At 39.8% G+C, this 12,606-nt stretch overlaps 1 protein-coding gene across 2 annotated transcripts in view; it reads right to left on the bottom strand.

Moving 5' to 3' along the window:
- Adgra3 (adhesion G protein-coupled receptor A3) overlaps positions 1–12,606 on the bottom strand; it is an 84,394-nt gene that overhangs the window by 52,560 nt on the left and 19,228 nt on the right. The window contains exons 4-6 of one of the 2 annotated variants that reach the window (XM_023699349.1): positions 8,628–8,699; positions 7,000–7,160; positions 3,563–3,776 (exon numbers count right to left, since the gene is read on the bottom strand). In XM_023699349.1, coding sequence (XP_023555117.1) covers positions 3,563–3,776; positions 7,000–7,114 — 329 coding nt within the window. In that variant the 5' untranslated portion in view covers positions 7,115–7,160; positions 8,628–8,699. Of the gene's footprint in view, positions 1–3,562; positions 3,777–6,999; positions 7,161–8,627; positions 8,700–12,606 lie in introns of those variants that run through there. The other variant, XM_023699348.1, reaches the window with a different exon arrangement.

Raw genomic sequence — 12,606 nt, 5'->3', positions numbered from 1 at the left:
TTATAAAACAGCTGTATTTCTAAATAGCTTCCAGTAAATCCCATGCTTTTGAGATGAAGTCATAATTGTCTAATATAAAATCTACTAGGTAAAGAGCAAGTGTTCAAACCTGCAATTAAACTTTATTCCCCCATTGGGTCCACTAAGCTTGGCCGGTTACACAGACACAAATGATAAGAAATAATTAGAAATCATGCACGTATCATTTTAATTAACTTGTAAAATAATGTGTTGAAGTTAATATATGTTAGGTCACCTAAATCATTGATGACTGCACAAAACGCCCTAATAAACTCTGAGGCTCCCTTATACTCTGAATCACTAAAAAAAAGTTTATTATCTTTATTATGTTAAAGTTAGTCAACTCTAATACATACTTTCAAGATCAAGAGACAAAAAAAATTTGATACAAATTTAAATGACTCAATAGGGGCCGGGGAGATGGCTCAGTAGAATAAGTACTTGCCTGGCAAGCGCAAAGGCCTGAGGTCAATCCCCAGTTTCACTAAAAAAAAAAAAAAAAGACTCAAAAATTTACAAACATTCTATTGCAGCTTTAGAATGAAAGAGGAAGGAAAATGACTTGGTTGCAATGAATTAGAAACAAATGTATAGAAAATCTGTCAATAAAAATAATAGATTAACCTACAGGTTCCCAAGGGTCTGCACTGAATAGGTAAGCATTCCCACTGTGTTTTCAGTGACTAAATTAAACCTCAAAATTGTGTATTTCTATCTCACTATCTTAGCAATTATTTGAAAAAATAACATTTATTTGAAATTAAATTTATTTATCTATTTATTTTTGTATTTAGTACAGGTCTTCAGGGTGTCACTACTTAGATTGGACTCGTAGTGATTCTCCTGTTTTCAGCCTGCCAAGTGCTAGGATCACAGGCTGGAGCCACCACGCCTAGTCTCTACCACCCTCTCAGCATACCCAGGGGCAGGCCTGGCCCCAGCATGCAGTGGATCGAACCCAGGTCCCTGTGTCTGCCTAAGCAGGTACTTTAGTCCGCTGAGCTATCTGGCCAGCCCTTAAATTTTGTTTTAAAATAATAAAATTTTATTGGTATACAACCATGGCTTCTCAATGGGTGGCATCTGTCTGGAACTCCAGAAAACATCAGACCTCGGGGTTCAGATCAGACAGCGTCAGCTACCCTCCTCGCACAACGCTTTCCACACAACACTTTCAGCCAAAGTGACTACCCAAAGGCTGCATCACCAAGTATGGAGAAGTAAAAAGGGGCGCAGCCTGATCTATCAGACACTGCACACTGCAGACCACAAAGTGCACAGTGCCAACAACGTCATGGCTGCCCCCTTTCTTCCAATACTCATCAACACCCTAGACAGCACTTGCGTGGGTTTGGTGGGCAGTGCCAAAGCATATAAGCTTCCTCCTTGGTAAATGAAGCCCTCATAAATTCTGCGAAGTTCCGTACATAACTTTTAGCAAACCTTTCAATGTGTAAAAGCAATCACTGACATAAATACCCAGAAATCTCCTGGGCAGCAGATCTGCAGATTTAAAGATATTTGGGGAGAAAGAAGCAGCTCCAGAAAACTAGCACCACTGATGCTTACCGATGAAAAGGAAGACCTGAGGAGACCAATAAGGAATCAGTATGCGCCTCACATTCCCCAATTCAGTAACAACGCAGGTCCTTTTCCTACAACTTGTGTATCACTCTGGACTAAAGAATTTCAGTCTTCATATGAAAGGTTTTTACCTTTGTCAAGTGTTTCTACCAACAAAATGTTAATCTAAAGTGGGATCCTTAGAATCGTTTTCTGCTGCTACAAAGAATTTAGTCTAAGCATGAGCTGCAAAAATAGATTTATAAAGTAAATTTGCATACTTTGTAGCTAATAGCTTATTTTCACTTAAAAATAACTAGGGCTCTTTCATCTAGAAAATGGCTTATTCTATTTGTAAAGATTTATTTTGCATTGTGTGTGTGTGTGTGTGTGTGTACAATGTGTTGAGATCTATACATATATACATGCCTATAAAATTATCAGCACAATAAAAGTACTGTAATGATGAATATAGCATCTCTAATCATGACTCTTATCCCATACTAAGGGAATTCTGCTCCTGGCAATGGCTGAGTGGCTCACTGTAAAACCTCCTTCCTCTACCCTTCCTCCATCCTTCCTGCAGTTAGCAATTATAAATGCTGAGAAGAGACCAAAGGCAGAGAGACACTATAGAGGAATCCGTACTGGGAAGAAGAGATTAATCTCGGGGGTACCTAGACTTTACTGACTTTTGCCCACGCTTTTGCCAAACAGAAAAATCACAATCCTCCTGAAAACTCCATGGGTAGATGTAGGAAGGAAGCTTGCTAGAGACCCAAACTTCTGTTATTGCGCACAGGTAAGGCAGGCCCTGAGATCCCTGCTACCACCAACGGAGTTTAAGTTTTGCCCAGCTGACTGCCTGATCCAACAAAATCAGCTGTTCTTGGGAGAAGGAAACAGAATCGAAAGCGAAAAGCCTACACACTTTCTCTTTAAAGATAAGGTAGTAAGTTAAGATTTTAGATTTGACTGGCCAATAAGAAGCATCAAGGATATTACAGTACTACACACAAAGATTATTACTAGACAAACATTTTTTAAAAAATAAGAAATACAAACCATATTCTAAACAAAAATAGTAATAATGACCCTAAGACACAGAGCTTGGAAATATCAGGCAAGGATTTAAAAGTATTTATTCTATTACAATGAATGGATGAATGTTAGAAGATATAAAAAAATATACTTCCAATAGGAAGTCTTCCAATAGGAAAAGTTACAAAATAGAAATTCTATCCAAGTATACCTAGATTTGAATCTCAACTCACAGAAGCTTTAGTTTCTTGGCAATTTTTTTTTTCACAGCATCTCTGTCTTGACAGTTTACATACTACACCTCTAACCTAATAGAAATTCAGGCCAGCATCTAGGTAGGTAGGTAGGTATGTAGGTAGATCAGTTGGTCAGAAAGAAGGGAGGGAGGGAGGGAGGAGGAGAAGGAGAGGAGACAGTGACTAAGTAAAGGAGCTACTAAAATAAGGAAAGTGACGCATGATAGCATCATGTAAATATTTTAAGCCTACTTTCTACAGTTTATAAAATTCATTCAAATTAACTACTTTGGTGATCACACCAGTCAGGATTGAGCATTCAGATATTACACTGTTTTCTCCTAAAACATAATGTTAATGACAGAACTAAATGGCAAAAATCAGTTAATTCCTAAGAGTAAAAATAATAACAGTGGGACACAGAAATTAAGCTCAGTACTAAAACTTAATATTTTTCTTCTGAAAGCATTAAACACTCCAATTTTTTAAATACTTCCATTTTATAGTCAGCTTTTTCTTTTATTTTATTCTTTTATTCATTTCTTTCTGAACGTAAATATGAGTAACAATCAAAAAGGAAAAATGTGAGATGTCTTCATTTCTACATGCAAGAACAAGAAGAACTAATCTAAATCCCAACTAAACACAAGGCCAGAAGTTTAAGTAAAATTCAGAGATAATTCTTCATTTAAAAAATTTACCTTGCAATCAGCGAACAGTTGTGAATCATGTTCTTTTCCACAAAGATACCTTGGGACTCATCGGTTTCCACTATCCGCCCATCCTGGTACCACAGCACCTGCATGTCCTGATCAATATACGAAGCCATGCACTGGAAGGGAAGGCTGTCCCCTTCAAACACAACCTGCCGGTGGGACGGGGTCATATAGAAGGATGGCAACTCGAGGGGGGGATCTGGAGACAGCAAAGCAAAGACTCAGAGAGCAGATACATTTCCACATGCTGTAATTTAAAAACTAGACAAGTCCTACGTAAAGTGATAAAACACAGCAGAAGCTCTTGGGTAACCAGTATCCTAGCGCCAGCACCAACAAAGCTCCTCGAGACAGGAGGATGATGCTTTGGGTCCAACTCCTGAGGGCTTGGGTTGGAGCTCCCGCCCCAGTTGGCACTGTGGCCTGGTGGAAAGGCCCAGGATTGCGTGGTGCCCTCCCCTCAGAAGTGCCACTCTCTTAGAGCGCGATGTCACATAATTTGGGAAGTTACTATGCACATGTATGGCTTAAGGAATCTAAGTCTCAGAGCAATTACCTATAAAATAGGGGTAAATAACATTGATATGAAAATTCAATGAAATAATACAATTATTTTGTTGAATACCTATTCTTTCAAATTAGAATGTTGGATCTAGGACTTTAGCTCTCTTTCACTGTGTTAACGATAGTTAAATATGTATCTAGTTGGCTCATTGCAGCCTTGAGTTCTGCTCCTGCAGATTACATCAACCATGGGTAGAAAATATTCGGAATAAATTTATATCTGTATTAAAAAAAAAAAGCCGTTATGAACCTGAGCCTGACCCCAAACTGCTCTCTCCCTGCCAGTCCTGCTCAACTGTCGTCCCCACCCACATTCCCGCCATGCAGTCACTGCCGTGAGGCTTTCTCCCCAAACTGAGCCAACAAAGCCACTTGATCTTGAGCTTGAGCCTCCAAATCCATTAAGTTAAAAGTGCCTATTTTTGTTATACATTAACTCAACTCCAGGTATTCTGTTACAGTACCAAAAACCAAACTAATATATCAGCAACAGATAAACACGACATGAAGTAAAATTACAATGAAACCATGTCATGCTCAGTTCTGACATTTAGGGTTCTTCCTTTTCCATGGTGTTGTCACCGCCATGGTACCACCACAGAAGGAAACCGAAAGAACAAGTTGTGTAACAACACTTAAATCTAGAAAATGGAACCAGTGACAAATACTGACATTTACCATTTTAAGTACAATTGTAAAAGCAAATTAGCATCCCTCTGATTAAAACACTGGTTTCTGGATGCAAAGGTAGTGCATATTTACTGCAGAAATTTTAAAGCATTTAAGAAAAGCAAAAATACCTTTAAAATCTCATCTTTTACCATCACCTAGTGATTTATAAATACAGCATGTTTCCTTCCAGTCAGAAAAACAAGAGGCAAAGATTTTAAGCATACATATATGCAAAAATGCACAGCTACCTTCATAAAAGCCTTTAAATTATTTAGTTCATTTGTATAATATAAAGTTCTATTTTTAACAGCAGTATATCTTAAAGAATAATAGCAAACATGCAAAACTATAAAGAAATTAATCATGCATTATTTACAGAGTGAGAATTTATTAACAAGCTGTATATGCAGTAATAATTTGTTAAATTATGGTTACACCTATGCAAGGCATCATTATGCATGTACTTTGTGATAAGGAAATAAGTTGGCATAGTTTCCCGTTTTAAAAGGTTACAAAATATCATAGAATAGGATGATATTTTTGTCAGGCTCTAAGAAAAAGGTACAAAAGATAACATCAAGGTCTCAACATGAGCTGTTTATAAATGATAAGAACGTACATACCACTTTCTTTGCATCTTTCAATCTTTCTATTTCCCTTCATAGACCTTAATTTTTATTCAATGAACACATTTCACTTGTGAAATAACAGTAATGATGACAGAGAAAGAGGGAAAAATAATTGTTTATTTCCAAACACAGATACTAGGCTGAAATCCCCTCTGCCATTTTACAGATTTAGTTACAGATTGCGTTTTGTTTTGTTTTCTTACTTGACACACAGTAAATATGGTATTTTTCTCACACCTTCAGATATTCTTCAAAATCATTATTTTTAAGAGCTGCAATTAGTTCACTGAATGGAAGTATCGAAAGTAACTAGAACATCCCTCTACGTTGGGAACTTAGGATATCCTTATACATACGTTCTCAACAACTTACAAACACAAGTGATCACTTTCAAAGACAGAATTCCAATACCCTGACCTAACTGTAACAGTCTTCTAACAACACTGACACACAACGCTGAACTATACTTCCAAAAAATTGAATCATGAAGTTGGAGGGATATGTCAGCAGTAGAGCGCTTGGCTAACACACTTTGGGGTGCTTGGTGTGATCCCTAGGACCACAAAACAAAACAAAACAGATTACATCAACTCACACTTCATCAACAAATATGCGTGTATTTTGAGATTTTACTACATGAACCATTTCCAAGCGATAGAAAATCTTAATATGTGTGCTGTTCTTTGAAATAAATTTTCATAAAGCCATTCAGAACCTAAGAATAGCTATATTAAAGAACAACTGAAAATATAATGCTTTCTAATCCAGTTGGCTTAACCGTTACCAGAAACTTAATATTATTAAATCCTCTAAGAGTAACAGTTGTATTTCAGGACCATCAAAAGAACCTTACAGTTTGTCAAGAAAAACACGCTAAAAACCAAAAATGAAGAAAAGAACAGTAAGGGAGAGAAAGGAGAGAAAGATGTATTTTTGTATGCATGCAGGACTGCTTCAATACTTGTACTGCTGATTTCTGTGAGTCTACAGAGGGAAGAAGTCAATGCTGAAAATCAGGGCCACCTGCCCCTTTTTTTTCCTTGTCCTTTTAAATTTCTTAACATTTTTTTTCCTATTTTGTATCCTTACATCTGGTAATCTGAACAACTAATTTAAAGATAACATTATGCAATACACTGTTGAATTCCTATTCATTTGGTTGGTGAAGTTCTGCATCATTTCTCATGTTTGTATTTTTGTTTTGTTTTGTTTTACTATTTTATACTCTCTTTAATTAAAAAAAAAAAAAAGAAAAGAGGGTTGGTACAATAGCTTAGAGAACTAAGTGCCTGCTTTGCTGAACTCAGGGATTCGAGTTCAATCCCTGGCACCACATGCTGTGCTGGCCCCGCCCCGGGCACACCAAGCTGGCCAGCACTACCCTAAGACCGGGCATGGTGGTGCACACCTGCAATCCCAGTGCTGGGGAGGCTCACTGAGGAGGATCACTGAGTTTGGGGTTTGTCGCAAGACCCTATAGCAAATACAATAAAAAAAAAAAAAATGCCAGGAGTCAACAAAGGGTAAACCCCTCTCCAGCTCCACTTTCTCCCTTACCACACGTCAGCAGCTCCTGCTTTACACCTGTGACCGGCTGAGCCTGCAGCGACTTGGGGTAAACACACCGGGTGTCCCGCACAGTGATGTTCCGCTCCTTCACCCAGCGGTGCATCCACAGTATGTTACAGTCACACAGGAGATACTCCGTCTGAAATTCCCTGTAACAAACACATCAGAGATGAGAATGAAGGAAATTAAGCGGCTCACCCTGCAGCTGCAGTGACAGGGTTCGTCGCTCCCATGCCTGTGCCACTCAGCACCCCTGTACGGCCTTCTATCCAGGAGCCATCACTGGAGTGCTGCGCCCCAGCCCACCTCCCCACCGATGCACCTTTAGCCCAGGTCAGTATGGAAAGACAAAAGCCATAAGCTATTCCTCTTCTACACAGCAAGATTGTAATCCCAAGGTTCTGGAATACCAAATCCCCGTTCTTTTTGTCCATCAAATCTGTATCTACGTATCATAAAGCGCACAGCGGCAATCTGGACTCATGAAGAAGCCTTCTCCAGCTTTTCAGTGCCACATGCCTGGTCTCCTGCCTACGATGCTGCCTGGTGCTCTCAGCAGCGGCACAGCAACACAGCAGCGCAAGGACTGTTCTGCATGGCCACGCTCTGGGCATCTGACAAGACTAGGGGGTCACCTAGGATGCCACTAATTCTGACATTTCTTCCTGTGCACCAGGTGACACCACAGATACTTAAAATTTTAAGGGGTGAAGACTCAGCAGATCAAAAATACAAAAATAAGGGTATTTCATACCTAATATGGAAAGAAAGCTCCCTGCCAGGAAAAGTACTAGAGAGTGGAGTGACACATCCACAAAGAAATGGGGCAGAGACATGACACGTTCAGAAGGGGCAAGAGGGAGAGAAGACGACAGCGACATGCACTGAACAAAGGCATCTGCTAGAGGAGAAACTTTTCCTCAGAAAAAAACTATCTTACCAACCTCATAACACAGAGGAAAACTGAAAACAATAAATGTAACTGTCATTCCAACAGAAGCTTAGTGAAACTTGCCATTTGAAATAGATTAAGGTTTATCTGGAAATAGAATCACTTTCAAAAGTGACAACAAAACTGTTTCTGGGGACAACAATTAAGCAGTCCTTATAAAGTCATACAGAGCTGTGTGAACAAGATCTTCTACCAACTTCATAAAGCAAGCTTTCAATAAACATCCCCCAAAACACCAGTAGTAAGTTGTAAATTCAGGGCGGGCAGGGATTACAGGATAAAATTAAATCCTTAAAGTGTAAAATATTCTTCACCACAAATTCTTCAGCAGGAGGATAGTTTACACTTTAGGGACTTCATTAGTGAAACAACAGAAACACTTACTGATTTGAAAACGCAGTTGAAGAGAAACACTTTGAATTTATTTACTCAGAACCTAGATTACAGTAATAAAGCATTCTGGGAAGAAAATGGCGCCCTCACCTCAAATGCACTACTGAGTTTCACTACGTATTCTTCAGTTCATGAACGTAGGTTCCCAGGGAAGAGTCATTTTTGCACAATCACAAGATTATCCTTCATGAAATCGCTTAAAGTATATGAGGAGAATTTTAAATGTTCAAAGCCAAACACAGGTCGAGTAACCCAAGAAATTCTTACTTACAAAGACCGCAGGGAGCCAAGATAAATGAAAGTTCCTTGAGACAACGAAGAAAACAAATTTCCTGAAAGGTTTCTGGAAAAAAGCAAATAATTTTACTTTAAAAAATAGTTAGATCAGGGCTGGTGAGATGGCTCAGTGGCCTAAAACACCTACTTAGAACAAGCTAAGCTAAGCAAAGCATAGGGACTGCGGTTCAATCCCCCAGCACCACATGCCAGCCAGCCCCGCCCCCTGGTGGGCTGAGCTGGCCACACACACACAAAATAAATAAATTAATTAATTAATTTAAAAAAAATAGTTCAAATTTTAACTTTCATGTTTTTTCAAATGCCCAGCAATCACTATGTAATGTTACAAAGAATCAAAGTGCTTATTATAATGAGTATATTTTCTCTAAGATTAAGGAAGAAAAGGTAATCTTAACCCTATATAAAGCAGTTCTAAACATTTTCTTTAAATATTAGTGTTTTTCGGTATATATGCAGATAGGATAACTGAATTGTCTATTTCTGCTGGTCTTTTGAAAGGAACAGCTAATGCTTAACTTTTTTTTGTACTTTTCTTCCTCTTTTGAATTTCTTATAATTTGTTATTCTGTTTTCTTTAAATGAATCTTTCACACTTGTATCTGGTGATTGGAACAACTAATTTGAAGACAGCATCGTGTAATGCAGCAACCATTGTTGAATTCCTATCACTTTGTTTAGTGAAATCTTACATCATTTCTAATGCTGTTTTTTTCTATCATTAGTTTGTATTGTTTAAAAATTAAAAAGTATTAATGTTAGATGAGCATTTATCTGTGGAATACCAAGTGACCCTAAAAAAGTGCTTTATTGAATTTGCCCAGATACATTTTCATATATTCACTCTCCATCCTTTGAAATGTGGGGTCTTGGAGGATAAAAATCTTAAATAAATAAGAAAAAAGACTGGTCGCCACGATCAACAGCAGAAACGCACTGAAACCAGTGAAAAACCTGACAAGAGTATTGAAAAAAAATAGTGAAAAACCTGAGAAGAGAGTAGTACAGGGACGAAAATGAATCGAATACAACGCATCCTTGGTATTGGGCAAATTACACAATCTCTCTGGCGCTCTCTCGTATCAGATGACTTTGATATTCTACACCTATGCTGCAAGTGGAGCAGTCTGCGACCCCGGTATGGCTGGAGAGAAGTACTTCTTCCACGTCTGACCCTAAGTCTGGGGGCGCTGGAGCAGACAGAGTGCCCAGGACAGCTGGAGTCACGCTGGGGCAGATAGCAGGGAGGGCAGCTGGTTGCTAAGGACACGCACCTCACCTGGGAGGGACTTCGGACAGTACAATGGGATGGAGAGCTCTGGCTCTGAGAGGAATTCCTCACGTTGGGGCGAGAGCGAGTCTCTTACAGATGGGCTCCCCAGGGTGGCAAGAGAGACCCATCTGGAGGAGAGGAGAAGCTCCTGCCTCTCCTGCAGCCAGGACTTCCTGCAGTGGAAGCCTGGCCCAAACCAACCAACCAGTCTTCACAGATCAATGCCCAACTATGTTCCCTAAGAACAGCCCAGACGTGTTTTATATATGCTTGTAACGGAGATGGTGTCAACCTGAGAAGTTTAGTTAAGAGGAGCTTAATAAATAGGCTCCTCAATTCTGTACGCTCGGGTGCAGAAGACCCAGCCCAGGGAGGCTCACAGCCTGATGCTATAAAGGGGAGACGAGACAGATGGATCTGCTGCTGTTCTCCGGAGGGCCTCCAGCTTGGACGCCATGTTCTGGCTTGCAGCGCAGACTCTTCGGCATCCGTTTTGGACCCTTCAGCCTGCGGGTGTAGACTCAGCCTTCCATCGCAGACCCATCAGCCTCCTGATGCAGACTTGCACAGACACTGTGATGAGCCCCAGGCCCTGGTTCAAATCCTTCAGTCTCCAGTGTGCAGAAGCCCTCTGCCCGCTTCCTCATCCGGCTCTGTGGTAACCTTGTAATTTCTTGAGCTTTTGTATATCTTGTGCTATATCTGTTTCTCTACTAAAATATTGATGGATACAAAGTTCAAGGACTTTTTTGTCTGCATAGAAAGTCTGCCTGAAATGCTTCTGATTCTCACGGGAGAAGTATCTAAGAACTTTCAAAGAACAAGCAAAAATGTACATGTGCAAACTATAAGAACAAAAAATGCCTTTCTCCTCTCTAGCCTGTCAAGAGTTGAAACCAAATGTGAATTCTGAAAATGATACTTGACTGACGGGAATGTAAATCACTGTAACATTCTAAGAAAATAATATTTATTCCACTAAAATGAATAAATGTATTTTTATGATGCTCTTCTACTTGAAATTATATGAATACTGTTGTTTATATATATTTTGGGGGGCTGTACTGAGAATTGAACTCAGGACCTTGCACTTGCCAGGCATGTACTGTGCCCTAAGCTATCTCCCCAGCCCCTGTTATTATTTACAATATGAAGCACACAGAAAAATGGGATGTATAACCAAGTCAAGAAGGTCTATGAGCTACAAAGCATTAAAACTATCCAATGAGCACACATTAATTCCTTCTAGAACTACTTTTAATCTTTATTTAGATAGTCTCAATTCATAACAGTAGGTTGAAAATTTAAAAAAAAATCATTAGGCAAAAAAGTAGGACTTAAACATAAATACAAGAATTTCATTTCACAAAAAAAAAACACTGGATTTTAATATAGTTTTTACTGGATATTTTCCCTTGCCTATCACAGAAGAAGGAAAAGGAACCACACCAAAGAAGTAGATTCCAACCACAAACTAATTTTCCTTCAGTGTTTGAAGGGAAAAAACTTGCTACGTGGCTGCATGCCGACTAAAGCAGTTGGCCTGCGGTTGGGGGCCACCAAAAATTACACACATCTTGCAAAGCTAGAGCCATATTCCAACACCAAGATGCTTAGAAAGACAGCCAAAGGGAGCTGAAAAATGATGCAGGAAGGCACTAAAATTAAGACCCCTAACAGTAAAGTAAAGCCACCATTCCAGAGCCACATAAGCTCCCTGACTGGTGTGGCAGGACAATTATCCACCTGTCCTCTCCTCCTCCGCTTTATGCGATCATTTCTACCGTCTCAGTTTTTCAAATTCACATGCTTCTTGCCAAACAGATACTTGTGGCTGCACGTGTATGACACCTCACACGTGTGTTCACCGTGGCACATCGTTCAAGGAGGAGAAATACTCTGTAGCCTGGAGTAAGCACGAGCTGAATGAGCAAATACTCTCTCATTGGTAGATTTTTAAAGTAGGTTGTAAGTACAGTGCATTTCTAAACGCCCCACACATGTGGCTATCCATACATGAGAGCAGCAGGAAAGAAAGCGTGAAGATGTGCGTGTATCAGACCACCGCCGGGACCATCTCAGGGCAGGATGTCTAAAATGGGCGAGGAAGTGTAAATCTCCAATCTCTATTTTTATATGGTTTACTACTCATAATGTGCCTAATTTCCACATATTATTGTATGTTTGTGCAAAGGGAGTTCTTTATGAACATTTTATATACATATAATTTTCTGCATAAGGAAAGTTATACGGAGCTGGGGAGGTAGCTCAGCAGTCTAAGTGCCTGCCTGGCAAAGCACAAAGACCTGGGTTCAATCTCTGGCACCACACGCCATGTCCCCCTACCCACACCCCACACCAAGCTGGTCACCGAAACTGGGAGTGGTGGTGCACACCTATAATCCCAGCACTGGGGAGGCAGAGACAGGAGGATCGCTACAAGTCCAAGCTGCATAGCAGAACCCCGTACCCAATGAATAAATAAATATTTTTTAAAAAGAAAGCTATATGGGGCTGGTGAGATGGCTCAGTGGTCTAAAGCACCTACTTAGAACAAGCTAAGCTAAGCAAAGCACAGGACCGCAGTTCAATCCCCCTGCACCACATGCCAGCCAGCCGTACCCCCTGGTGGGCTGAGCTGGCCACACACACACACACACACAAAATAAATAAATAAATA

The sequence above is a fragment of the Octodon degus genome, unplaced genomic scaffold (assembly GCF_000260255.1).
Source record: "Octodon degus isolate 3935 unplaced genomic scaffold, OctDeg1.0 scaffold00006, whole genome shotgun sequence".
Taxonomy (NCBI): domain Eukaryota; kingdom Metazoa; phylum Chordata; class Mammalia; order Rodentia; family Octodontidae; genus Octodon; species Octodon degus.
The sequence above is the reverse complement of the archived record's forward strand: the minus strand, read 5'-3'. Positions and strand labels throughout refer to the sequence as shown.